The sequence below is a fragment of the Cryphonectria parasitica genome (assembly GCF_011745365.1).
Source record: "Cryphonectria parasitica EP155 unplaced genomic scaffold M406scaffold_11, whole genome shotgun sequence".
Taxonomy (NCBI): Eukaryota; Fungi; Ascomycota; class Sordariomycetes; order Diaporthales; family Cryphonectriaceae; genus Cryphonectria; species Cryphonectria parasitica.
The window spans coordinates 3,943-31,304 of NW_024468919.1; the positions used below are offsets into that span (position 1 = coordinate 3,943).

General features: G+C 33.8%; 5 protein-coding genes across 5 annotated transcripts; 2 read left to right on the forward strand and 3 right to left on the reverse strand.

The window, feature by feature from the left end:
- Positions 1 to 615: 615 nt before the first annotated feature.
- Positions 616 to 1,707, reverse strand: M406DRAFT_324826 (uncharacterized protein; the record flags this gene model as incomplete). The annotated part of the gene is given in 5 exon segments (XM_040919915.1): positions 616 to 642; positions 908 to 911; positions 1,042 to 1,135; positions 1,204 to 1,496; positions 1,512 to 1,707. Coding segments are annotated over 2 exon segments (248 nt in total), but the record flags the coding sequence as incomplete, so codon positions are not given.
- Positions 1,708 to 5,544: 3,837 nt separating this feature from the next.
- Positions 5,545 to 5,748, reverse strand: M406DRAFT_269785 (uncharacterized protein; the record flags this gene model as incomplete). Its single annotated transcript, XM_040918029.1, has 1 exon — positions 5,545 to 5,748. A coding segment is annotated over one exon (204 nt), but the record flags the coding sequence as incomplete, so codon positions are not given.
- Positions 5,749 to 7,111: 1,363 nt separating this feature from the next.
- On the forward strand, positions 7,112 to 7,267 carry M406DRAFT_241321 (uncharacterized protein; the record flags this gene model as incomplete). Its single annotated transcript, XM_040916145.1, has 1 exon — positions 7,112 to 7,267. A coding segment is annotated over one exon (156 nt), but the record flags the coding sequence as incomplete, so codon positions are not given.
- A 1,876-nt stretch (positions 7,268 to 9,143) lies between these two features.
- Positions 9,144 to 9,308, forward strand: M406DRAFT_270104 (uncharacterized protein; the record flags this gene model as incomplete). Its single annotated transcript, XM_040918056.1, has 1 exon — positions 9,144 to 9,308. A coding segment is annotated over one exon (165 nt), but the record flags the coding sequence as incomplete, so codon positions are not given.
- Positions 9,309 to 20,248: 10,940 nt separating this feature from the next.
- M406DRAFT_270160 (uncharacterized protein) lies at positions 20,249 to 20,634 on the reverse strand (the record flags this gene model as incomplete). The annotated part of the gene is made up of 3 exons (XM_040918062.1): positions 20,249 to 20,376; positions 20,404 to 20,481; positions 20,541 to 20,634. Coding segments are annotated over 3 exons (300 nt in total), but the record flags the coding sequence as incomplete, so codon positions are not given.
- Between the last annotated feature and the right edge of the window lie 6,728 nt (positions 20,635 to 27,362).

The following is a 27,362-nucleotide window of genomic DNA, read 5'->3' on the forward strand; positions in this document are numbered from 1 at the left end:
GTTTGATGTAGATTGCAAGCCTTCCACCAGGAACTTGGTTTGCAGCCAAGGAGCTCAGCATCCAGAACAGCATCCCTGCAGCTATAACGGATAATTACAGCTTTCCGTCTTGAGAGTTGCTCTCTAGCAACTCTGAAGCCGTTGCCACGCTTCGCTCCACCGCTAGGCACAGAAGAATAATTGGTTTGCAACCTAATACCCAAGCAACTTCAGTTGCCAAGCGGACACTCCGCTTCAGCTCTGCGCTCTCGCTCAAATAGCGAAGAGCACACTCTCGAAAACAGAAGATACTCAGATCTACTGCTTGCTCACTCTGCTCTCTCGCTCGAATAGCGAAGAACACACTCTCGAAAACAGAAGATACTCAGATCTACTGCTTGCTCACTCTGCTCTCTCGCTCGAATAGCGAAGAATACACTCTCGAAAACAGAAGATACTCAGATCTACTACTTGCTCACTCTGCTCTCTCGCTCGAATAGCGAAGAACACACTCTCGAAAACAGAAGATACTCAGATCTACTGCTTGCTCACTCTGCTCTCTCGCTTGAATAGCGAAGAACACACTTTGTTCTAGCTTAGCAACTCGAATGCTCTGAATCTCTTCTGAACGCTTCTCGCACGCTGCTTGCATACTGCTTGCTCGCTATTTGCTCTAGCTTAGCGACTCGAATGCTCTGAATCTCTTCTGAACGCTTCTTGCACGCTGCTTGCATACTGCTTGCTTGCTGTTTGCTCTAGCTTAGCAACTCGAATGCTCTGAATCTCTTCTGAACGCTTCTCGCACGCTGCTTGCACACTGCTTGCTTGCTGTTTGCTCTAGCTTAGCAACTCGAATGCTCTGAATCTCTTCTGAACGCTTCTCGTACGCTGCTTGCATACTGCTTGCTCGCTGTTTGCCCTAGCTTAGCGACTCGAATGCTCTGAATCTCTTCTGAACGCTTCTTGCATGCTGCTTGCATACTGCTTGCTCGCTGTTTGCTCTAGCTTAGCAACTCGAATGCTCTGAATCTCTTCTGAACGCTTCTCGTACGCTGCTTGCATACTGCTTGCTCGCTGTTTGCTCTAGCTTAGCGACTCGAATGCTCTGAATCTCTTCTGAACGCTTCTCGCACGCTGCTTGCATACTGCTTGCTCGCTGTTCGCTCTAGCTTAGCAACTCGAATGCTCTGAATCTCTTCTGAACGCTTCTCGCACGCTGCTTGCATACTGCTTGCTCGCTGTTTGCTCTAGCTTAGCAACTCGAATGCTCTGAATCTCTTCTGAACGCTTCTCGCACGCTGCTTGCATACTGCTTGCTCGATACTGCTTGCTTGCTGTATGCTCTAGCTTAGCGACTCGAATGCTCTGAATCTCTTCTGAACGCTTCTCGCACGCTGCTTGCATACTGCTTGCTCAGCACTGCTTGCTCGCTGTATTCAAGGCTCGAAAGCTCGAAAATCGAAGGCTCGAAGGTCAAAGGCTCGAAGGTCAAAGGCTCGAAGGTCAAAGGCTCGAAGGTTAAAGGCTCGAAGGTTCGAAAAGGATAGTGGTCTGATCGTTTGCTCTGCTTCTGCTCAGTGTTAGCGCTGCTCCTAGGGAAAAAAAGATAGAAAGCCTCGCCGGATTGCCTCCTTTAAAAGAGCCAGGCCTCAAACTGTCAGGTGGAAAGGTTGCAAAGGCAATGTGGCGAGGTCTTTCTCTCTTTCAGGGGCATACAACCAGAATAACATTGAGGCCTAAGGAGCTAAGTTCTGCTCAGCAGTGCTGACGTGGCTAGAAAGCCGCTTTATAGCCGCATATTGCTTAGTCATCCGTAATCCAGCTGGCTTAGCTGGCCCTGAGCCTTGCTGGCACAATCGGCCCTAACAGTAGCGAAGTAAGCTTAGAAGAATAAGCAGTTCTTAGCAAATCCAAAAGAATAGAATTGCTTATAAAGGAACTGCAGATAATCAGATTAGAATAGTTTCTATATAAAGCTTTCAGAATAGATTATACTTATATTAAGTTTAATATATATATTTAAGAATACAAATATAGCGCACTATTGAATAGTAATACTCAGAGAAACTTTATATTCTCATATATTATTAATCAAGCATAATTACAATAGAGATGAAAGAGATGCTTATATATTCTCAGCATTATGAAAGAACAATCTGTTGCATACAACTAAGAAGTAATTAATAAGAAGACTAATTATCTATCTATTTTGATCCAAGAATGCATAATTAAAGCTTCTTTTAATATCACGGATACAGTATAATATAAGCTGATTATAAAGCTTTCATAGCTTAAGAAGCATAATTCTCGAATCGATTGAACTACTAATTAAATCTTATAAGAACAAGCTATATTCAGAGAAATAATTACAATTAACAGCGCAGGATCGAAGCTAGTAGTTGAAGAATACTCAGGAAAAGAAGCTTTATACAACTTTATATATACTTCTAAGTTAGCAGAGCTAATGATTTAAGGAGAAGAATCTAGTAATAAGCGAACCCAAACAGTGCCAGAGCGCTAATAGATTAATAAAACAATAGAAGCAAAACCCTTAGCAAGTTAGTTCGCTCCGAAGCAACAAGGAAAAGCTTCAGAATATGAATTATAGAACTATACAAGAAAAACCTCAAAACCAAGCTTTCAAGCGCTCAGTTCAGCTTAGAGCGAATGCTCAAGGCCCTTGAAAACGCTATCAGAAAAGAAGCATGCTTAACAATACCTACTATTCCTCCAGATAGCAGAAATAGCATAGAGATCAGAACTAATACTTGCAAACATACTATAAGAATATTACAAGTTTAAGAAACTATTTCAGGAAGAATTGGATACAGGATTGCTAGAATATAGCTTATACAATTATAAGATTCTGCTATAAAAAGGAAAATAGCTCAAATTCTTCCTTATCTATGAATTAAATAAAGCATAACTAGAAATACTCAAGAAGTATCTTAATAAGAATTTTAAGAAGGAATATATACAATTATTGCAATTATTAGCAGAATATTCTATTCTGTTTATACTTAAAAAGAATAGCAAGCTTAGGCTATGTATTAATTATAAGCAATTTAATAATATTATAATTAAGAACTAATATTTATTGCTACTTATCAAGAAATTACGAGATAGATTATAAGAAGTATAATAGTTTATAGTTCTGAATCTAAAAGAAGCTTATAATCTGATTAGAGTAAAGAAAGGAAAAGAATGAAAAACTGCTTTTAAAATATGCTATAAATACTATAAATATTTGATTATGCTCTTTAATCTAACAAATGCTTTAGCTTCATTCTAGGAAATAATCAATTATATTCTATACAAGCATCTGAATTAGTTCATTATTGCTTATCTCAACAATATTCTTATTTATTCTCAAATATTAGAAGAATATAAGAAATATATGAAAATAGTATTGCAAATGCTTCAGAATGCAAAGCTTCTTATAGAACTCACAAAGAGTTACTTTCATATACAAAAAGTTAACTATTTCGAATTTATAATCAAGCTAGAATACATCAAGCTACAGAAAGATAAGATAAAAGCTATTAGAAACTAGCTAATTTCCAGAAATATCAGAGATATTAAATCTTTTCTTAGATATATCAACTTCTATAAGCAGTTCATTAAGAACTACAGCTGAATTGTATATCCTCTTACAAATCTTACTAAAAAGAAGTAGCTCTTCAAATGAATCTTCAAAATATAAGAAGCCTTTGATGAGATCATTAAGCATATTATTTCAGAGCTAGTTCTATATAAAGCAGATCCCTACAAACCCTTTGAAGTTGAGACTGATGCATCAGAATATATACTCAGGGAATAACTTGATTAGCAAGATGATCAAAAACATCTAAGAATTATAAGCAACTTCTTAAAGAAGTTAAATAGCTCGGAAATCAACTATAGAATCTTTAATCAGGAACTTATAGCAATAATGAAAGCTTTCAAGGAGTAGCAATACTATCTCATTAGCATACAATATTTAATTATAGTTTATTCGAATCACAAGAATCTAACTACATTCATAACAATCAAAGTTTTGAATAAGCAATAAGTTAAATAAGCAGAATTTCTCTTATAATTCAACTTCAAGATTATGCACTGCAAAAGCTCGGAGAATAAACAAGTAAATGCTTTTAGCAGAAGATTAAACTATCGAGATATAGATTCCTTAGATATATAGAATATCTTCGCTCAAAACGAATCAGGGAATCTTATCAATATATATAGAGAACTGAATGCTGCTCTTAGAATCGAATTCTCAGAAAAGAATTCAGAATCAATAACTTTAAACGAATAAGACAACTATATCAAGAATATATATAATACGCTTGCGCACGGATATTAAGGAATCAGAGCAATTTATAAACACATCAAAAAACACTAAAATCCATCAAGCCTTAAGAAAAGAATTAAGAACATTCTATAACAATGCAATAGCTACAAGAAGAATAAAGCAGAAAGATATAAATCTTACAAACTACTGCATTCCTTACTAATATCTACAACTATTTAGCAATTCATTAATCTAAACTTCATTATCAAGCTATCTTTCTTATGAGAACTCTTAACTAAAGTGCAATATAATAGCATTCTAGTAGTGATTTGCAAACTGAGCAAGTATACTTACTTTCTTTCTTATAAGAAAAGCAATATAGCAGAGAAACTTATATACGCATTCCTCAGAACAATTATCGCTAATTATAGCATGCTAGAGAAAGTAATCTCCAATAGAAATAGAAAGTTTAATTCAAAGTTTTGAACTTTATTTATGAAACAGCTCGGAATACATTACAGAATATTCACAGCATTTCATCTGCAAACAAATGAATAGATAGAAAGAATGAATCAGATTATTAAACAATATCTTCAATACTATATCAATCAGAAATAGAACAATTGAATCAATCTATTGCTTCTTATATAGTTTGCTTATAATAATGCAGATATAAGCATAATGAAGAAGTTATTATTCTTTATATTCTATAGATATAATCCAATAGCTTATTATGAAGTACTATTAAGAGCAGATGCAGAGATTGCAGATAAAAGGATTAAGAAGATTAAGAAAGTTTAAAAGAAACTTTAATCAGAATTACAATTCATTCAAGAACAAATAATACAGTATACAAACTTTAAAAGGATTGAGAAGCTAATCCTATAGAAGGAAAATAAAGCTTACTTACTTCGGAAAAACATTAAAATAATCAGATCCAGCAACAAACTCAATTATAAGAAGTTGGAACTATTCAAAATCTTATAATAGATTTTCCTAGTCAATTACAAATTAGCATTATCTTATAGAATAAGAATATATTCAGTTTTCCACATCTTACTGCTGAAACTAGCAGCACAGGAAATACTAGCGAACAATATAGCAGAAGTAGAAAACAACGAACTAGAGTATAAGATGGAAAAGATTCTCAAGCATAGAAGTATGAATAGCACGAAGGAATACCTCATTAAATGAAAAGGCTACTCAGCAAGCGAAAACTCATGGGAATTACGAAAGAATATTGAAAACGCTCAGGAAAAGGTAGCAGAATATTGGAAAAGGAAAGCTAGCACCTAAGACGATCGCTTCGCCCCAAACCGAGATCCAGAAGCTTCAGAACAGAAATCAGATGCTGCAATCTCATCTAAAACGTTATTCCAATCCACCACATCGAGAGCATCCCAAGACTGAGCCTCAATTACAGCTTCAGATTCAGCAGCATGCTGAGCATTCTCCTCCCAACGCTCCTTCTTCTCCAGCTCGTTCAGAGAATGCAGATCCTAACTAACCATCTTCGCGTTGCAATTATGCAGGGAACATTTCTGTTTCTGCAAACGCATCAAACAAGCTGTTGCTTTATCCAACTTAGACTAAAGCTCGAAAAGAACTTCCTCCGCATCTAACTCTTTCCGATCTAAATAACCAAGCTTAGTGATAATATGAAATACTATTAGAGAGATCAGAAAGCAAATAAGAAATAACTTAGGAAAGAGCAAACTTATAAGCATTTACTGGAATACCGGAATTATTGCAGGAACAATCTTAGCGAATATAACAGGAATACCTTTTAATATCTTTTATCATCTTATATTCCAACTTCTTCGAAATACAGAAAGAATAAGATATGATTTCAAAACTTTGAAGGTTAATAGTTAGAGAAAGCTGAAAGCGTTATTCGGATTTTCGAGAAAGAGACTTTTCGATTCTGTTCAACATCTCGATTAGGAAGATATGATTATATATGCAAATAACTTGCTAGAATACTTACAGAAGATCATTAGAAACAATAATTGATAGAAGAGAGATGATGTTATAACTCATTCAACATGCAGATCACGAAACAAGCTCTGCTAACAAGGAACTAGGTATCACAACTCAATATCGGACAACTACTAGGAATTACATAAGCAAGGTGTTATGACTCATCCAACATACAGGTCACAAAACAGGTCACGAGTAATAAGGATCAGGTATCAAGAACCCAACGTTCTGACAAAGCATTGATTACATAATCTAGGAAGGAAACAGGGATGGATCACTAGGAGCACCAGGAGTACAGCTCACTAGGCTTACCCGGATTACCACCGTGATCCGCAGGATGCTGCCAGACAATGATTCATACTAAAGAGCTGAATATATAAGGATATGTTCATCATCATTAGATGAATTCAGTATATAGCTCTTTAGTTATCAATCTAAGTATTCAGTCTTCTATACTAAGTAGCTCCAAAAGCAGTGAATACTTGCATTGCTTATTAGGATTTGTACAGTTCTGTATTTAAGAACTTAATACTTTGATACTGCTCTTGTTAGTATAAACTTCTTTGTATACTTAGGAATCTTTGGATTGCTGCAGTGCTCATTACATTTTGATAATTCTTGTTCAAGAATAGTTCAGTATTACTCCCTTGAACAATACGGAATACGATAGCTTCTCTAGGAATCCCTTCGTCCTCGTGCGCCCCTACTCAGAAGGAACTGGTTAACCAGGTGTATCAGCTTATTCAGCATATTCAGGATCTGCGCGAATAACAGCAGGCTCAGAGCGCTACTATCGCTAACCAACAGGCTCAGCTAGCTTAACAAGCTTAGCAGGCGCAGTCTATCTCTGCAATCACCAGTGGTACTGGAAAAGTATACAAGATGAATAAGCTTGCTATGTATAATAGCAATCAGAAAATGCTGCATGGATTTCTTACCTACTGCAGGGTGTATTTTCTGTACTATGAGACTCAGTTTATTAAGGAATCTGAGAAAGTTATTCTTGCAGGGACTCATCTCGAAAAGAATGCTCTTATTTGATACAAGCCTTCTCTATGCAACTATTTGAAGCATTAGAATAATCTTAATATATATACTTAGGGTACTAAGAATATATTCGATTCCTTTGAAAGCTTCGAGAAAGCTTTCAAAGAAATCTTTGATAATTCTAACGAAGAATGCATTATAGCTTAGCAGCTTATGAATCTTAAGCAGACTAAGTTAGCTTCTGCTTATATAGTTAGATTCAAGCAATTCTTAGCAAGACTTTCGTAAGAAGATAAGTGTTATAACTCATCCAACATGCAGGTCACAGAACAGATCACGAGTAACAGGAACCAGATATCAAGGATTCAACGTCCTAACAAAGCATCGATTATATAACTCAGAATTAGAGTTATTAGCGGATAGATACAGTCAACATCTATCCCGTCGATGAGAGAATCGATGGAATCAACATCAATTCTATCTATCCGAACTGAAGAACCAAATATATAAAGGTTTACATTCCCTACTGTTAGATAGATTTCCTTCAGATAGTTCTTCAGTTATCAATCTAAGTATTCAGTTTCATATACTGAGTAGCCCCAAAAGCAGTGAATACTTGCATCGCTTATTAGAACTTGTACAGTTCCGTATTCAAGAATTTGATACTTTGATACCGCTTTTATTAGCATAAATCCCTTCGTATATTTAGGAATCTTCGGATTGCTGCAGTGCTCATTACATTTTGATAACTCTTGTTCAAGAACGGTTCAGTGTTATTCCTTGAGCAATACGGAATACGATAGCTTCTTCAGGAACCCCTTCGTCCTTGCGCGTCTCTACTCAGGAAGAACTGATTAATCAAGTATACCAGCTTATCCAGCATATCTAGGATCTGCGCGAATAACAGCAAGCTCAGAGCGCTATCATTGCTAATCAGCAGGCTCAGCTAGCTCAATAGGCTCAGCAGGTGCAGTCTATCTCTGCAGTTACTAGTGGTACTGGAAAGGCGTATAAGATGAATAAGCTTGCTATGTATAATAGCAATCAAAAGATGCTGCATGAATTCTTTACTCACTGCAGAGCATATTTTCTGCATTACGAGACTTAGTTTACTAAGGAATCTGAGAAAGTTATTCTTGCAGAAACTCGTTTCGAAAAGGATATTCTCATTTGGTATAAGCTTTCTCTATGTAATCACTTGAAGCATCAGAACAACTCTAGCATACGTACCTAGGATATTAAGAATATATTCGATTCCTTTGAAAGCTTTGAGAAGGCTTTCAAGAAGACTTTTGATAATCCTAACAAAGAATGCATTACAGCTTAGCAGCTTATAAACCTCAAGCAAATCAAATTAGCTTCTGCCTATATAGTTAGATTTAAGCAGCTCTTAGTGCAACTTCCATAAGAAGATAAGAATCTTATGAAATACTATTATAAAGAACTCAAAGATAATATTAAAAATAAAATCTCCAAGCAGGATTAGCTGGAGAACTTTGCAACGTTCTCTAATCAAGCTATCTACATCAACAATCATCTGTATAAACAACAGATGAAGAAGTCCAAGAAGGGAGGAAGCCAGACTTGGAGATTTCCAGCTAATACGAGCAAGAAACTCCAAAATAAGAACAGCAGTTGATATAGCAGCATAGCTTAGAGCAGTACTACGCATGCCAGTCCTATAGAACTCAATGCAGCTAATAAGCAGTATAGCAAGAGGAATAGCATTACTTGCTACAACTGCAACAAATAAGAACACATTGCATGCAACTGCTATCAACCTCGGAAGAACAAATAGCAACTAATTCAGAAAGAATGCTAGATGAATATCGCTCGATAATAGAAACTCAATCAACTGAGCAAAAACACTCCCTTGGAGCAAATATCGAACTCTGTTAATTACGAAAGTCTCAGCTGAATATTCTGCTATAACAACAACTGCTTAATATACCTCTCGAGTAAGAAAGGTTCAGAATGGTTTCCTCAGAAATCTAAGCGCTATAAGCAGATAGCAATAGCAGAGCGAGGATATACGCTCAGCACAACTACAAGCAGCAACAACTCGAACTGCTCCGATATTACTGAATGAAGTATTTAGGTGCTAGAGAAAGAGCTTAACAACAGTGCTCTTCGCTATTCTTCATTACCTGTACCAGACATTATAATCAGAGATATGAATAAGAAATAATACTCTCTTAGCTACTGATATGAACATCTAGGTAATATAGAGAATGCTTCTCAGGCAATAAAAGAATCAAGCTAGAGCAAACAACCTAGCAGCTTGCAAAAGCTTTCTGCAAACAACAATGAACTCAAAAAGCTTACAGGAAGATTCTCCTTCAGCATTGGATGGAATAAAGAAACAACATAGATTGAATATCTCGTTTACAGAATAAAGCTGAAAGAGCTCTTCACCTGCATTCCCTTGCAGAACATTGAGATACAAGAAGATAAGAATCCTCAAATCAGCCTATTTTACAATCTACATTACAAACTAGCTTGGATCTCTTACATTTATTATAGCTGCAGAATACATTTCTCGAACAAGATGCAACACGAATAGTTTCCCATTAGAGAATCAGAACAAATCCTTCAGGCTGTTGAAAAACAGAAACTCTGCTTCAGAAAGATTCTCAACAAACAGCACCACAATGCATACATCAAACTACCAGACAACTGCCCCAAGCAATGCATAAACAAGAAGATAAAATGGTAGCAGTATAAAACAACATTCTGCACAATTTACATTAATAATAAGATTTGCAACTAGCATTAACAGAAGAAAGACTAGAAATAATAATAATACAGGTAAAAGCAAGCTAAGAAGCTTGCTCAAAAAGCAGCGAAGCAGGCTTAGAAGAACAAGCAGTTCTTAACAAATCCAAAAGAACAGAATCGCTTATAAAGGAACTACAAACAATTAGACTGAAATAGTTCTTATATGAAGCTTTCAAGACAGATTATGCTTACATCAAGTTCAATATATACATTCAAGGATACAAATACAGCGCACTATTGAACAGTAGCACTCAGGGAAACTTCATATCCCTATACATTATCAATCAGGCACAACTACAATGGAAATGAAAGAGATACTCATATACTCTTAGCACTATGAAAGAACAATCTGTTGCATACAACCAAGAAGTAATCAATAAGAAGACTGATTATCTATCTATCTTGATCCAAGAATGTGCAATCAGAGCTTCTTTTGATATCACGAATACAGCACAATATAAGCTAATTATGAGATTTCCATAGCTTAAGAAGCATAATTCTCGAATTAATTGAACTACTAGCCAGATCTCATAAGAACAAGCTATATCTAGAGAGATAGTTGCAATTAACAATGCAGAATCGAAGCTAGTTATTGAAGAATATTCGGGAAAAGAAGCTTCAAACAACTTCATATACACTTCCAAATCAGCAAAGCTAGCAGTTCAAGGAGAAGAACCTAGTAATAAGCGAATCCAAATAGTACTAGAGCGCTAACAGATTAGCAAAACAATGGAAGCGAGACTCTCAGCAAGTTGGTCTGCTCCGGAGCAACAAGGAAAAGCTTCAGAAAGTGAATTATAGATCTATACAGGAAAAACCTCGAAACTAAGCTCTTAAGTACTCGCTCTAGCTCGGAGCGAACGCTCAAAGCCCTCGAAAACGCTATCAGAAGAGAAGCACGCTCAACAGTATCTACTATTCCTCTAGATAGCAGAAACAGCATAAGAACCAGAATCAACACTTGCAAACATATCACGAGAATATCACAAGTTCAAGAAACTATTTCAGAAAGAATTAGATATAGGATTACTAGAATACAGTTTGTATAATTACAAAATCCTGCTACAAGAAGAAAAATAGCTCAAATTCTTCTCCATCTATAAGCTAAATAAAGCACAACTAGAGGCATTCAGGGAGTACTTCAACGAGAACCTTAAGAAAGAATATATACAATCATCGCGATTACTAGCAGAATATCCCATTCTGTTTATACTGAAGAAAAATAGCAAGCTTAGGCTATATATTGATTACAAGCAACTCAATAATATTACAATTAAGAATCAATACCTGTTGCTACTCATCAAGAAATTATAAGATAAGCTGCAAGAAGCATAGTGGTTTATAATTCTAAATCTAAAAGAAGCTTACAATCTAATCAGAGTAAAGAAAGGAAAAGAATGGAAAACTGCCTTCAGAATACACTACAAACACTACAAATATTTAATCATGCCCTTCAGCTTAACGAACGCCCCAGCTTCATTCCAGGAAATGATTAATTACATTCTATGCAAGCACCTGAATCAGTTCATCATTGCCTATCTCAACAACATTCTTATTTACTCTTGAACATTGGAAGAATACAAGAAATACATGGAAACAGTATTGCAAACGCTCCAGAATGCAAAGCTCCTTATAGAGCCTGCAAAGAGCTACTTTCATATACAAAAAGTTAACTATTTCGGATTTACAATCAAGCCAGAATGCATTAAGCTACAAAAAGATAAGGTGGAAGCTATTAAGAACTAGCTAATTCCTAGGAATATTAGAAATATTAAATCTTTCCTCGGATATATCAACTTCTATAAACAGTTCATTAAGAATTATAGCTAAATCGTACATCCTCTTACGAATCTTACCAAAAGGAATCAACTCTTCGAATAGATCTCCAAAATATAAGAAGCTTTTAATAAGATCATCAAGCATATCATCTCAAAGCTAGTTCTATATAAAGCAGACCTCTACAAACCCTTTAAAGTTGAAACTAATGCATTAGAATATGCATTCGGAGAACAACTTAGCTAGCAAAATAATCAAGAATATCTAAGGATTATAAGCAACTTCTCGAAGAAGTTGAATAGTCCGGAAATCAACTACAGAATCCCTAATCAGAAACTCATAGCAATAATAAAAGCCTTCAAGAAGTAGCAATACTATCTCATTAGCATACAATACTCAATCATAATTCACTCGAATCACAAGAATCTGATTATATTTATAACAATCAAGGTTTTGAATAAGCAACAAGTCAGATAAGCAGAATTCCTCTTACAATTCAACTTCAAGATTATATACTGCAAAAGCTCAGAAAACGAATAAGCGAATGCTCTCAGCAGAAGATCAGACTATTGAGATGCAGATTCCTTGAACATACAGAACATCTTCGCTCAAAACAAGTCGGAAAATCTCGTTAATGCACATAAAAAACTGAACGCTGCTCTCAGAATAGAATCCTCGGAGAAGGATCCAGAATCAATAATTCCAGATAAACAAGACAACTATATCAAGAATATATACAGTATATCAGCATACGAACATCAGAGAATTAGAGCAATCTACAAATATATCAAAAAATACTGGAATCTATCAGATCTTAGAAAAAGGATTGAAAATATTCTATAATAATGCAATAGCTGCAAGAAGAATAAAGCAGAAAGATATAAGCTTTACGAACTACTGTACTTCTTATCAATACTTATAATTATTTGATAATTTATCAGTTTAAACTTTATTATCAAGCTATCTCTCTTATAAGAATCCTTAACTAAGGTGCAATATAATAGCATTCTAGTAGTGGTTTGCAGATTGAGCAAGTATGCTTATTTTCTTTCCTATAAGAAAAGCAGTATAGCAGAGGAACTTATATATGCATTCCTTAGAATAATCATTGCTAACTATAGTATACTAGAAGAAGTGATCTCCAATAGAGATAGAAAGTTTAATTCAAAGTTTTGAACTTTACTTATAAAACAACTCGGAATATACTACAGAATATCCATAGCATTTCACTTACAAACAGATAAACAAACAGAAAGAATGAATCAGATTGTAGAACAGTACTTTCGATACTATATCAATCAGAAACAGAATAATTGGATTAATCTATTGCTTCTTACACAGTTCGCTTATAATAGCATAAATACAAGCATAACAAAGAAATTATCATTCTTCATACTTTATAAATACAACTCAATAGCTTATTACGAGGTACTGCAGAGAGCAGATGCAGAAGCTGCAGATAAAAGAATTAAGAAGATTAAGAAAGTTTAGAAGGAACTCCAATCAGAATTACAATTCATTCAAGAACGAATAACGCAGTATGCAAACTCTAAAAGGATTAAGAGATCAATCCTATAGAAGAAAGATAAGATCTATCTACTTCGAAAAAACATCAAAACAACCAAACTCAGCAACAAACTCGATTATAAGAAGTTAGAATCATTCAAAATCTTGCAACAGATTTCCTCAGTTAATTATGAGTTAGCATTACTTCATAGGATAAGAATATATCTGATCTTCCACATTTTACTGCTAGAACTAGCAGCATAGGAAATACTAATAGACAACACAGCAGAAATGGAAAATAATGAATCAGAGTATAAGATGGAAAAGATCCTCAAGCATAGAAGCACAAACAATACAAGGAAATACCTCATCAAGTGGAAAGATTACCTAGCAAGTGAAAATTCATGGGAACTACGAAAGAACGTTGAAAACGCTCAGGAAAAGATAGCTGAATATTGGAAAAGGAAAACCAGCATCTAAGACGATCACTCCGCCCCGAACCGAGATCCAGGGCTCTCAGAAATCTCATTCTCCAGAAAACCCAACCAATCCATCACTGCATTCCCTATATCCACGGAATTCCAATCAAAACTCTCAAAAGAAGAATCTCCAGCAACTACAGCAGATTCCTCTGCAACTATAGAACGAATCCCAGCAGCAATGCAAGCTCGCTTCTCTGCTTCCACTCTTTTCAACTTCTCCACATTATCAATTCCCTGATAAACAGCATATATTATCTTTTCATACTACATCCTTTTCTGCTTATGCAGCCTAAGGAGTTTGGTATTCAGCTCAGCAGCTTTCTCCTCGATCGCTTCTATCTCCGCTTCTAAGCAATAATATTAAGCGGTTATATAATTCAATTGTACAGACATCAGGCTACGCACATTGCAATTTAACAAACTCAAATATACGCAGATCTAATAGCAGGAAGATTCGGACTCAGCAATCTTGCACTCAGCCGAAAGATTGTAATCTTCGCAGTATGAGCAAAGCATAAGCGAAAAAGAACCGAAGGTAGCTACAGCAGAAAGAAGGAATGATTTCTGCAAAGAACGAGAATAAGGCTTAGCAATACAACGAGAACTAACTCTATTCAACATCTCGATTAGAAAGGCAAGATTACGAACGAAAGATTTGCTAGAGTACTTACAAAAGATCGTTGGGGATAACAACTGATAGAAAGAAGATAATGTTATAATTCATTCAATATGCAGATCACAGAATAGATTACAAGTAATAGGAATCAGATGTTAAGAATTTAATATCTTAACAAAGCATCAATTATATAATCCAGAGTTAGGATTATTAGCGGATAGATATAGTCAACGTTTATCCTGTTGATAAAGAAATCAATGGAGTTAACATCAATTCTATCTATCCGAACTGAAAAACCAAGTATATAAAGGTTTACATTCCCTATTATTAGATAGATTTCCTTCAGATAGTTCTTCAATTATCAATCTAAGTATTCAGTTTCATACACTAAGTAGCCCCAAAGCAATGAACACTTGCATCGCTTATTAGGACTTGTACAGTTCCGTATTCAAGAACTTAATACTTTGACACCGCTCTTGTTAGCATAAACCCCTTCGTGTACTTAGGAATCTTCGGATTGCTGCAGTGCTCATTACAATAAGAATCTTATGAAGCATTATTACAAGGAATTCAAGAATAATATTAAGAATGAAATCTTTAAGCAGAATTAGCTGAAGAACTTTGCGATATTCTCTAATCAAGCTATCTGCATTGATAATTGTTTGTATGAATGACGGGTGAAGAAGTTCAAAAAGAAAGAAAGCTAGATTTGGAGATTTCTAGCTAATATGAGCAAGAAACTTCAAAATAAGAATAGCAGTTGATATAGCAGTATAGCTTAAAGCAGCACTATGCATGCTGATTCTATGAAACTCAATGCTGCTAATAGGCAGTATAGCAAGAGGAATAGCATTACTTGCTATAACTGCAACAAATAAGAATACATTATATGCAATTGCTATCAATCCCGGAAGAATAAATAGCAATTAGTTCAGAAAGAATATTAGATGAATATTGCTCAGCAATAGGAATCCAATCAACTAAGCAAAAACACTCCCTTGGAGCAAGTATCGAACTCTGTTGATTATAGAAGTCTCAGCTGAATATTCTGCTATAACAATAACTGCTTAATACATCTTTCGAGTAAGAAAGGTTCAGGATAGTTCTCTCAGAAACCTAGATGCCATAGGCAGATAGCGATAGCAGGGCGAGAGTATATGCTCAGCACAACTACAAGCAGTAACAACTCGGATTGCTCCGATATCACTGAACGAAGCATTCAGGCGCTGGAGGAAGGGCTTAATAACGGTGCTCTTCACCATTCCCCATCGCTTGTACCAAATACCATAATCAGAGAAATGAATAAAGGATGATATCCTCTTAGTTATTAGTATAAATATCTAAATAATACTGAAAATGCTTCTTAAGCAATGGAAAAATCAAGCTAGAACGAATGATCTAACGATTTACCGAAGTTTCTTATGAACAATGAACCCAAGAAGCTTATAGGAAGGTTTCTCTTTAGCATTGAATGAAATAAGGAAACAATATGAGTTGAATATTTTGTTTATAGGATAGAATTAGAGGAGCTCTTTATTTGCATTTCCTTATAAAACATCGAGATATGAGAAGATAAGAATTCTCGGATTAGCTTACTTTACAATCTATATTATGAATTAGCTTAAATCTTCTGCACCTATTATAGCTGCAGAATGTATTTCTTAGATAAGGTGCAATATGAATGGTTTTCTGTTAGAGAATTAGGATAAATCCTTCAAGCTATTAAAGAACAGAAACTCCGCTTTAGGAAGATTCTCAACAAACAGCACTACAATGCATATATCAAACTATCAGATAACTATCTCATGCAATGTATAGATAAGAAGATAAAATGATAGCAGTGCAAAACAATACTCTGCACGATTCACATTAATAATAAGATTTGTAACTAGCATTAATAGAAGAAAGATTAGGAATAATAATGATATAAGCAAAAGCAAGCTAAGAAGCTTGCTCAAGAAGCAGCAAAGCAGGCTCAGAAGGACAGACAGTTCTTAACAGACTCAAAAGAATAGGATTGCTTGTAAAGGGACTGCAGATAATTAGACTAGAACAGTTTCTATATAAAGCTTCTAGAACAAATTATGCTTACATTAAGTTCAACATATATATTCAAGAATACAAATACAGCATACTATTAGATAGTAGCGCTCAGGGAAACTTTATATTCCTATATATTATTAATCAGGTATAACTACAATGGAGATGGAAGAGGCGCTTATATATCCTTAGCACTGTAGAAGAACAATCTGTTGCATACAACTAAGGAATAATCGATAAGGAAACTAATTATTTATCTGTTTTGATTCAAGAATGCATAATCAGAGCTTCTTTTGATATCATGGATATAGCATAGTATGAGCTGATTATAGGACTTTCATAGCTCAAAGAGCATAATTCTCGAATCGATTGGACTACTAGCTAGATTTCATGGAAATAAGCTATACCCAGAGAGATAGTTACAATCAATAGCGCAGAATCGAAGCCAGTAATTGAAGAACATTCAGAAAAAGAAGCTTTATACAACTTCATACATACCTTCAAGTCAGCAGAGCTAGCAGTTCAAAGAGAAGAATCTAGTAATAAGCAAATCCAAACAGTACCAGAGCGCTAACAGGTTAGCAAAACAATGGAAGCAAGGCTCTCAGTAAGTTAGTTCGCTCCGAAGCAACAAGGAAAAGCTTCAGAATGTGAATTGTGGAACTATACAAGAAAAACCTCGAAATCAGGCTCTCGAGTGCTCAGCTCAGCTCGGAGCGAACGCTCAAGGCTCTTAAAAATACCATCAGAAAAGAAGTATGCTCAACAGTATCTACTATTCCTCCAGATAGCAGAAACAGCACAAGAACCAGAACCAATACTTGCAAACATATTACAAGAATATTACAAGTTCAAAAAACTATTCCAGAAAGAATTGAATACAGAATTACTAGAATACAGCCCATACAACCACAAGATTCTGCTACAAGAAGAGAAATAGCTTAAATTCTTCCTTATCTATAAACTAGATAAAGTATAGCTAGAAGCATTTAGAGAGTATCTCAATAAGAATCTTAAGAAAGAATATATATGATCATTGCAATCACCAGCAGAATATCTCATTCTGTTTATACTTAAGAAGAATAGCAAGCTTAAGCTATGCATTAACTACAAGCAACTTAATAACATTATAATCAAGAACTAATACTTATTGCTATTCATTAAGAAATTATAAAATAAATTGCAAGAAGCACAATGGTTTATAGTTCTAGATTTAAAAGAAGCTTACAACTTGATTAGAGTAAAGAAAGAAGAAGAATGGAAAACTGCTTTTAGAATATGCTATGAATACTACGAATACTTGGTTATGCTCTTTGATTTAACGAATACCCCAGCTTTATTTCAGGAAATGATTAATTACATTCTATATAAGCATCTAAATCAGTTCATCATTGCCTATCTCGATAATATCCTTATTTACTCTCGAATGCTGAAAGAATATAAGAAATATATGAAAATAGTATTGCAAATGCTTCAGAATGCGAAACTCCTTGTGAAATCTGCAAAGAGCTACTTTCATATACAAAAAGTTGACTATCTCAGATTCACAATCAAGCCAGAATGCATTAAGCTACAGAAAGATAAGATAGAAGCTATTAGAAATTAGCTAATTCCCAGAAATGTTAGGAATATTAAGTCTTTCCTCGGATATATTAACTTCTATAAACAGTTCATCAGAAACTACAGCCAGATCGCACATCCTCTTACAAATCTTATCAAAAAAAAGCAACTCTTCAAATAAACTCTCAAAGCACAAGAAGCCTTTAATAAGATTATTAAGTATATTATCTTAGAATCAGTTCTATATAAAGCAAACTCTTATAAATCCTTTGAAATTGAAACTGATGCATTAGAGTATATACTCAGAAAACAACTTGATTAGCAAGATAACTAAGAATGTTTAAGAATTGTAAGCAACTTCTCAAAGAAGTTGAATAGCTCAGAAATCAATTACAGAATTTCTGATTAGAAACTCATAGCAATAGTAAAAGCTTTCAAGAAGTAGCAATACTATCTCATTAGCGCACAATACTCGATTATAATTTACTCGGATTATAAGAATCTGATTATATTTATAATAATTAAGATTTTGAATAAGCAATAAATCAGATAAGCAGAATTCCTTTTACAGTTCAACTTCAAGATTATATACTGCAAAAGCTTGGAGAATGAATAAGCAAATGCTTTCAGCAAAAGATTAGATTATTAAGATGCAGACTTTTTAAATATATAGAACATCTTCGCCCAAAATGGATTAGGAAATCTTATTAATGCATACAAAGAGCTAAATGCTGCTCTCAGAATAGAACTCTTGAAAAGGAATTCAGAATCAATGATTTCGAACGAACAAAACAACTACATTGAAGATATATACAATGCATCAGCATACGAGTATCAGAGAGTTAAAGCAATCTATGAATGCATTAAAAGATACTGGAATCTATTAGATCTTAGGAAAAGAATTAAGAATATCTTATAATAATGCAACAGCTGCAAGAAGAATAAAGCAGAAAGATACAAGCTTTACAAACTACTGCATCCTTTATTAGTATTTATAATTGTTTAGCAATTTATTAGTCTAGACTTTATTACTAAGCTACTTCTCTTATGAAAACTCTTAACTAAAATGTAATACAATAGCATTCTAGTAGTAATTTGCAAACTAAGCAAATATGCTTACTTTCTCCTCTATAAGAAAAGCAATACAGCAGAAGAACTCGTATATATATTCCTCAGAACAATTATTGCTAATCATAGCACGCTGGAAGAAGTAATTTCCAACAGAAATAGAAAGTTTAATTCAAAGTTTTAAACTTTGCTTATAAAACAGCTTGGAATATACTACAGAATATCTACAGCATTTTACTTACAAACAGATAAATAAATGGAAAGAATGAATCAAGTTATTAAATAATATCTATAATACTATATTAATCAGAAACAGAATAATTGGATTAACCTATTGCTTCTTATACAGTTCGCTTATAATAGCGCAAATACAAGCACAACAAAGAAATTACTATTCTTCATACTCTACAGATATAACCCAACAGCTTATCATGAAGCATTGCTAGAAGCAAATGCAGAAGCTGCAGACAAAAGAGTTAAGAAGATTAGGAAAGTTCAGGAAGAACTCCAATCAGAATTACAATTCATTCAAGAACGAATAATGCAATATGCAAACTCCAAAAGAATTGAAAGACTAATCCTACAGAAGGAAGATAAGGCTTATCTACTTCAAAAAAATATCAAAACAATCAGATCCAGCAATAAACTTGATTATAAAAAGTTGGAATCTTTCAAAATCTTGCAATAAATCTTCCTAGTTAACTACGAGTTAGCATTATCTCATAGAATAAGAATATACTCAGTTTTCCACATTTTATTGCTAGAACTAGCAGCATAGAAAATACTAACAGATAATGCAGCAGAAGTGGAGAATAATAAATCAGAATACGAGGTAGAGAAGATTCTCAAGCACAGAAGCATAGATAATACAAGGGAATATCTCGTTAAATGGAAAGATTACTTAGCAAGCGAAAATTCTTGGAAACTGCAGAAAAACGTTAAAAATGCTTAGGAAAAGGTAGCTGAGTATTGGAAGAAGAAAGAAACCAGCGCTTAGGATAACTGCTCCGCTCCGAACCGAGATCTAGAAGCCTTAGGAATCTTGCTTTCCAAAAATCCAGAATAATCTATAACAGCTCTACTAGGATTAACAGAGTTCCAGTTAAAACCATCAAACAAGAGATTCTCAGCTAAAATACTCTTAGCTGATACTGCCTTACAAACCGATACAGCAAGATTGCATTTCTCCTCCTTACAACATTCTTACTTATCCAGCTTATTAAGGGATTCAAAGCTTGCATTTACCATCTGAGCGCCCCGGGAGGCAAGAGATCTACGCTGAGTGCGCAGGCAGGCAAGATGAGCAGCGGATTCCAAGATCTTCGTACGAGCTTCGTTAAGGATCTCCAGCGCTCAACGATGAGCCCTCTCCAACTCTGCCTCCGCTTCCCACTCCTTCGATTCCAGCCTCTTATTTTCTGCTATAATGCGCGAGACTAAGGAAAGAAGAGGAATATTAGCAAAGGGATTAGAAGGGAAGAAAAGAGGGATTTACGAGCAGAAACAGGAATCCTACAGCTATTATAAGAACGAGCACAATGAATATACTGAGAACAATGCTTTGCATCATCCATCATCTTGCATACCAGATCCTAGAAAGTGCAAGCAGTATAAAGCATAATCTCAAAACTAAACTAATCAATAGCTAGGAAAAGATAGTTATACTGTTCAGTTTTCTTAGAAAAAGATTTCTCAATCCTATTCAACATCTCAATTAGGAAAGCAAGATCAAGTATACAGAAAACTTGCTAGAATACTTACAGAAGATTGTTGGAAACAACAACTGATAGAAGGGAGATAATATTATAATCTATCTAATATGCAGATTACAAAATAGATTATGAGTAATAAGGATTAGATATTAAGAACTCAATGTTCTGACAAAGCATTAATTACATAACCTAGGAAGGAAATAGGGATGGATCATTAGAAGCACCAGGAGCACAGCTTACTAGGCTCACCCGGATTACTACTGTGATCCGCGGGGCGCTGCTAGACAGTGATTCATACCGAAGAGCTGGATATATAAGGACACGTTCATTACTATTAGATGGATTCAGTATATAGCTCTTCAGTTATTAATCTAAGTATTCAGTCTTCTATACTGAGTAGCTCCAAAGGCAGTAAATACTTGCATCGCTTATTAGGACTTGTACAGTTCCGTATTCAAGGACTTGACACTTTGATACTGCTCTTGTTAGCATAAATCCCTTCGTATACTTAGGAATCTTTGGATTGCTGCAGTGCTCATTACACAAGGGTTAGAATTGGATTATAATAACATAGGTAAGCTGCTCACTGAATCACTACGATATAGATCACGAATCACTACAATGCAGATTATGAATCACAGTGAGCCAGATAAGCTACAATAAAGAGCTGAATATATAAGGACACATTCATTCCCATTAGATAGATCTTGTATATAGCTCTTCAGTTGTTAATCTAAGTATTCAGTTTCATATACTAAGTAGCTCCAAAGGCAGTAAATACTTGCATCGCTTATTAGGACTTGTACAGTTCTGTATTCAAGGATTTGATACTTTGATATTGCTCTTGTTAGCATAAACCTCTTCGTATACTTAGGAATCTTCGGATTGCTGCAGTGCTCATTACATCCTAGCAGTGCCTTGTAGTAAGCTATTGGATTGTATCTATAGAGTATGAAGAATAGTAACTTCTTTGTTATGCTTATATCTGTGCTATTATAAGCGAACTGTATGAGAAGCAATAGATTAATTTAGTTGTTCTGTTTCTAATTGATATAGTATTGTAGATATTATTCAATAACTTGATTTATTCTTTTTATTTGTTTATTTATTTGTGAGTAAAATGCTGTAAATATTCTGTAATATATTCCGAGCTGTTTTATAAGCGAAGTTCAAAACTTCGAATTGAACTTTCTATCTCTATTAGAGATTACTTTCTCTGATATGCTGTAGTTAGCAATAATCATTCTGAGGAATGCATATACAAGTTTCTCTGCTGTACTGCTTTCCTTATAGAGGAGAAAATAAGCATACTTGCTTAGTTTGCAAATCATTACTAGAATGCTATTATATTGCATCTTAGTTAAGAGTTTTTGTAAGAGAAGTAGCTTGATAATAAAGTTTAGACTGATAGATTGCTAAATAGTTATAGATACTGATAAGGAGTATAATAGTCTATAAGGCTTATATTTTTCTGCTTTGTTCTTCTTATAGCTATTACATTATTATAAAATACTTTTAATCTTTTTCCTAAGATCTAATAAATTTTAGTATCTTTTAATGTATTTATAAGTTGCTTTAACTCTCTAGTATCTATATGCTAATACATTATATATATTCTTGATATAGTTATCTTATTTATCTGAAATCATTAATTCTGAATCTCTTTCCAAGAGTTCGATTCTGAGAGCAGCGCTTAGCTCCTTATATACATTAACGAGATTTCCCAATTCATTCTGAATAAAGATATTCTATATATTCGAAGAATCTTCATCTCAATAGTTTGATCTTCTGCTAAGAGCATCTGCTTGTTCGTTTTCTGAGCTCTTGCAGTATACAATCTTGAAGTTGAACTGTAAGAGGAATTCTGCTTATCTAATTTATTATTTGTTCAAAATCTTAGTTATTATGAATATAATTAGATTCTTGTAATCTGAGTAAATTATAATCGGATATTATATGCTAATGAAATAGTATTACTACTTCTTAAAGGCTTTTATTATTGCTATAAGTTTCTGATTAGGGATTCTGTAATTGATTTCTAAGCTATTTAACTTTTTCAAGAAGTTGCTTACAATTTTTAGATATTCTTAATTATCTTGCTAATTAAGTTGTTCTCTGAGTATATATTCCAATGCATTAGTTTCAACTTTAAAAAGCTTATAAGGATTTGCTTTATACAGAATTAGCTCTGAGATAATATGCTTAATGATCTTATTAAAAGCTTTTTGAGCTTTGAAGATTTATTCGAAAGACTGTTTCTTCTTGATGAGATTTGTAAGAGAATGTACAATTCAGCTATAGTTCTTAATAAACTGCTTGTAAAAGTTGATATATCCAAAGAAAGATCTAATATTTCTGATATTCCTGAGAATGAGCTAATTCCTAATAGCTTTTACTTTATCTTTCTGTAGCTTAATGCATTTTAGCTTGATTATGAATTCGAAATAGTTAACTTTTTGTATGTAAAAGTAGCTCTTTGCAGGTTTTACAAGAAGCTTTGCATTCTGAAGCGTTCGCAATACTATTTTCATATGTTTCTTATGTTCTTCTAATGTTTGAGAGTAAATAAGGATATTATTGAAGTAAGCAATGATGAACTGATTCAAGTATTTATATAGAATATAATTGATTATTTCCTGAAATAAAGCTGGAATATTCATTAAACTAAAGAGCATAATCAAATATTTGTAGTATTCATAGCATATTCTGAAAGCAGTTTTCCATTCTTTTCCTTTCTTTATTCTAATTAGATTATAAGCTTCTTTTAAGTTTAGAACTGTAAACTATTATACTCTCTGCAGCTTATCTTGTAATTCCTTGATAAGTAGCAATGGATATTAGTTCTTGATTATAATATTATTAAGTTGCTTGTAATTAATACATAATCTAAGCTTGCTATTCTTTTTGGATATAAATAGAATAGGATATTCTGCTGATAATTGCAATAATTGTATATATTCTTTCTTAAGGTTTTTGTTGAAATACTTCCTAAGTACTTCTAGCTATGCTTTATCTAGTTCGTAGATAGGGAAGAATTTGAGCTATTTTTCTTCTTATAGCAGGATTTTGTGATTGTATAAGCTGTATTCTAGCAATCTCGTATTCAATTCTTTCTAAAATAGTTTCTTGAACTTATAGTATTCTTGGGATATATTTGCAAGTATTAATTCTAGTTTTTATGCTGTTTCTGCTATCTAGAGGAACAGTAGATACTGTTGAGCATACTTCTTTTCTGATGGCGTTCTCGAAGGCCTTAAGCATTCGCTTCAGGCTGGATTAAGCGCTTGAGAGCTTGGTTTCGAGGTTTTTTCTGTATGGGTTTATAATTCACATTCTGAAGCTTTTCCTTGTTGCTTCGAAGCGAACCGATCTGCTGAGAGTCTCGCTTCCGTTGTTTTGCTAATCTGTTAGCGCTCTAGCACTGTTTGAGTTCGCTTATTACTAGGTTCTTCTTCTTGAACTGCTAGCCCTGCTGACTTGGAAGTATATATGAAGTTATCTGAAGTCTCTTTTCCTAAGTATTCTTTAATAATTAGCTTCGATTCTGCATTGTTGATTGCAACTGTTTCTCTGGATACAGCTTGTTTCTATAAGATCTGGCTAGTAGTTCAATCGATTCAAGAATTGTGCTTTTTGAGCTATAAAAGTTCTATAATTAGCTTATGCTATGCTGTATCTATGATATCAAAAGAAACTTGGATTGCATATTTCTGAATCAAGATAGGTAGGTAATTAGTTTCCTTATTAATTACTCTCTGGTTGTATGCAACAGGTTATTCTTTTATAGTGCTAAGAGTGTATGAGCATCTCTTTCATCTTTATTATAGTTATGCTTGATTAATGATATATAGAAATATAAAGTTTCTCTGAGTGCTGCTATTCAATAGTATGCTGTATTTGTATCTTTAAATATATATATCGAACTTGATATAAGCATAATCTGTTCTAAAAGCTTTATATAAGAACTGTTCTAATCTGATCATCTGCAGTTTCTTTATAAGCAATTCTATTCTTTTGAGTTTATTGAGAACTGCTTATTCTTCTAAGCCTGCTTTGCTGCTTCTTGAGCAAGCTTCTTAGCTTACTTTTGCTTGTATTATTGTTATTCCTAATCTTTCTTCTATTAATACTAGTTGCAAATCTTATTATTGATGTGAATTATATAGAGTATTGTTTTATACTGCTATTATTTTATCTTTTTATCTATATATTGTATAGAATAGTTGTTTGATAGCTTAATGTATGCATTGTAGTGCTATTTGTTGAGAATCTTTCTAAAGCGGAGTTTCTGTTCTTTAATAATCTGAAGGATTTGTTCTGATTCTCTGATGGAGAACTATTCGTATTGCATCTTGTTCGAAAAATGCGTTTTGCAGCTATGATAGATGCAAGAAATTCAAGCTAATTTGTAGTATAGATTGTAAAGTGAGCTGATTCAAGAGTTCTTATCTTCTTGTATTTCAATGTTTTGCAAGGGAATATAAGTAAAGAGCTTCTCTAGCTCTATCCTATAAACGAGATATTTAATTCATATTATTTTCTTGTTTTATTCAATACTAAAAAGGAATCTTTCTGTAGGTTTTTTGGGTTTATTGTTTATGAAAGACTCCGATGAATCATTAGATTGTTCGTTCTGGCTTGTTCTTTTCATTGCTTGAAAGGCGTTTTCAGTATCGTTTAGGTATTTATATCAATAATCAAGAGAGTACTATCTCTTATTCATATTCCTAATCATAGTGCTTAGCGTAAGCAATGAAGAATGTTAAAGAGTATTGTTGCTAAGCTCTTCTTTCAATACTTGAATGCTCTATTCTACAATATCAGAGCAGTTCGAGTTGCTATTCGTAGAAGTGCTGAGCGTATATTCTCATTCTGCTATTGCTATTTATCTGCAGCGCTTAGATTTCTGAGGAAACTATTCTGAATCTTCCTTACTTGAGAAGTATATTAAGCAGTTATTATTATAATAGAATATTTAGCTAAGACTTTCATATTCGATAGAGTTCAATACTTGCTCTGAGAAGATGTTTTTGCTTAGTTGATTGAGTTTCTATTGTTAAGCGATATTTATCTAGCATTCTTTCTAAACTAGTTGCTATTTGTTCTTTCAGAGTTGATAGCAGTTATGTGCAATGTATTCTTGTTTGTTGCAGTTGTAGCAAGTAATGCTATTCTTCTTATTATACTGCTTATTAGCAGCGTTGAGTTCTATGAAATCAGCATGCATAGTGCTATTCTAAGCTATGCTGCTATATTAACTGCTATTCTTGTTTTGAAGTTTCTTACTTATATTGGCTGGAAATCTCTAAGTCTAGCTTCCTTCCTTCTTGAATTTCTTTACTTGTTATTCATATAGATAGTTATTGATGCGAATAGCTTAATTGGAGAATATTGCAAAGTTCTTCAGCTAATCTTGCTTAGAGATTTTATTCTTAATATTATTCTTAAGTTTCTTGTAATAGTACTCTATGAGATTCTTATCTTCTTACAGTAATTGTGCTAAGAATTGCTTGAATCTGATTATATAAGCAGAAGCTGATTTGGTTTGCTTGAGATTCATAAGCTGCTAAGCTGTAGTATATTCTTTGTTAGAGTTATTAAAGATTTCTTTGAGAGCTTTCTCGAAGCTTTCAAAGGAATCGAATATATTCTTAGTATTCTGAGTATGTATATTGGAGTTATTCTGATACTCTAAGTGGTTGTATAGAGAAAGCTTATACTAAATAAGAGTATTCTTTTTGAAATAAGTTTCTATAAGAATAACTTTCTCAGATTTCTTAGCAAATTGAGTCTTATAGTATAGAAAATATGCTCTACAGTGGGTAAGGAATCTATGCAGCATTTTTTGATTGTTGTTATATATAGCAAGCTTATTCATTTTGTATGCTTTTCTAGCGCTACTAATGATTGCAGAGGTAAACTACGCCTGCTAAGCTTATTAAGCTAGCTAAGCTTATTAGTTAGTAATAGTAGCGCTCTAAGCTTGCTATTATTTATATAGATTCTGAATATACTGAATAAGCTGATATATCTAATTAATTAATTCTTTCTGAGTAGGAGCGCATGAGAACGAAGGGATTTCTGGAGAAGCTATCATATTCCGTATTGCTCAAAAGGGTAATACTGAACTGTTCTTGAACAAGAATTATCAAAATGTAATGAGCATTGCAGCAATTCGAAGATTCCTAAGTATACAAAGGGATTTATGCTAACAAGAGTAGTATCAAAGTATTAAGTTCTTGAATACGGAATTGTATAAGTTTTAATAAGCGATGCAAGTATTCACTGCCTTTGAGGCTACTTAGTATAGAAGACTGAATACTTAGATTGATAACTAAAGAACTATCTGAAGGAAATCTATCTAACAGTAAGAAATGTAAACCTTCATATACTTGGTTCTTCAGTTCGGATAGATAGGATCGATATCGATTTCATCGATTTCTTCATCAACGGGATAGATATCAACTGTATCTATCTGCTAATAACCTTAATTCTGAGTTATGTAATCGATGCTTTTTGTTAGGATGTTGAATCCTTGACACCTGGTCTCTGTTACTCGTGACCTGTTCTGTAACCTGCATGTTGGATGGGTTATAACAATGAGC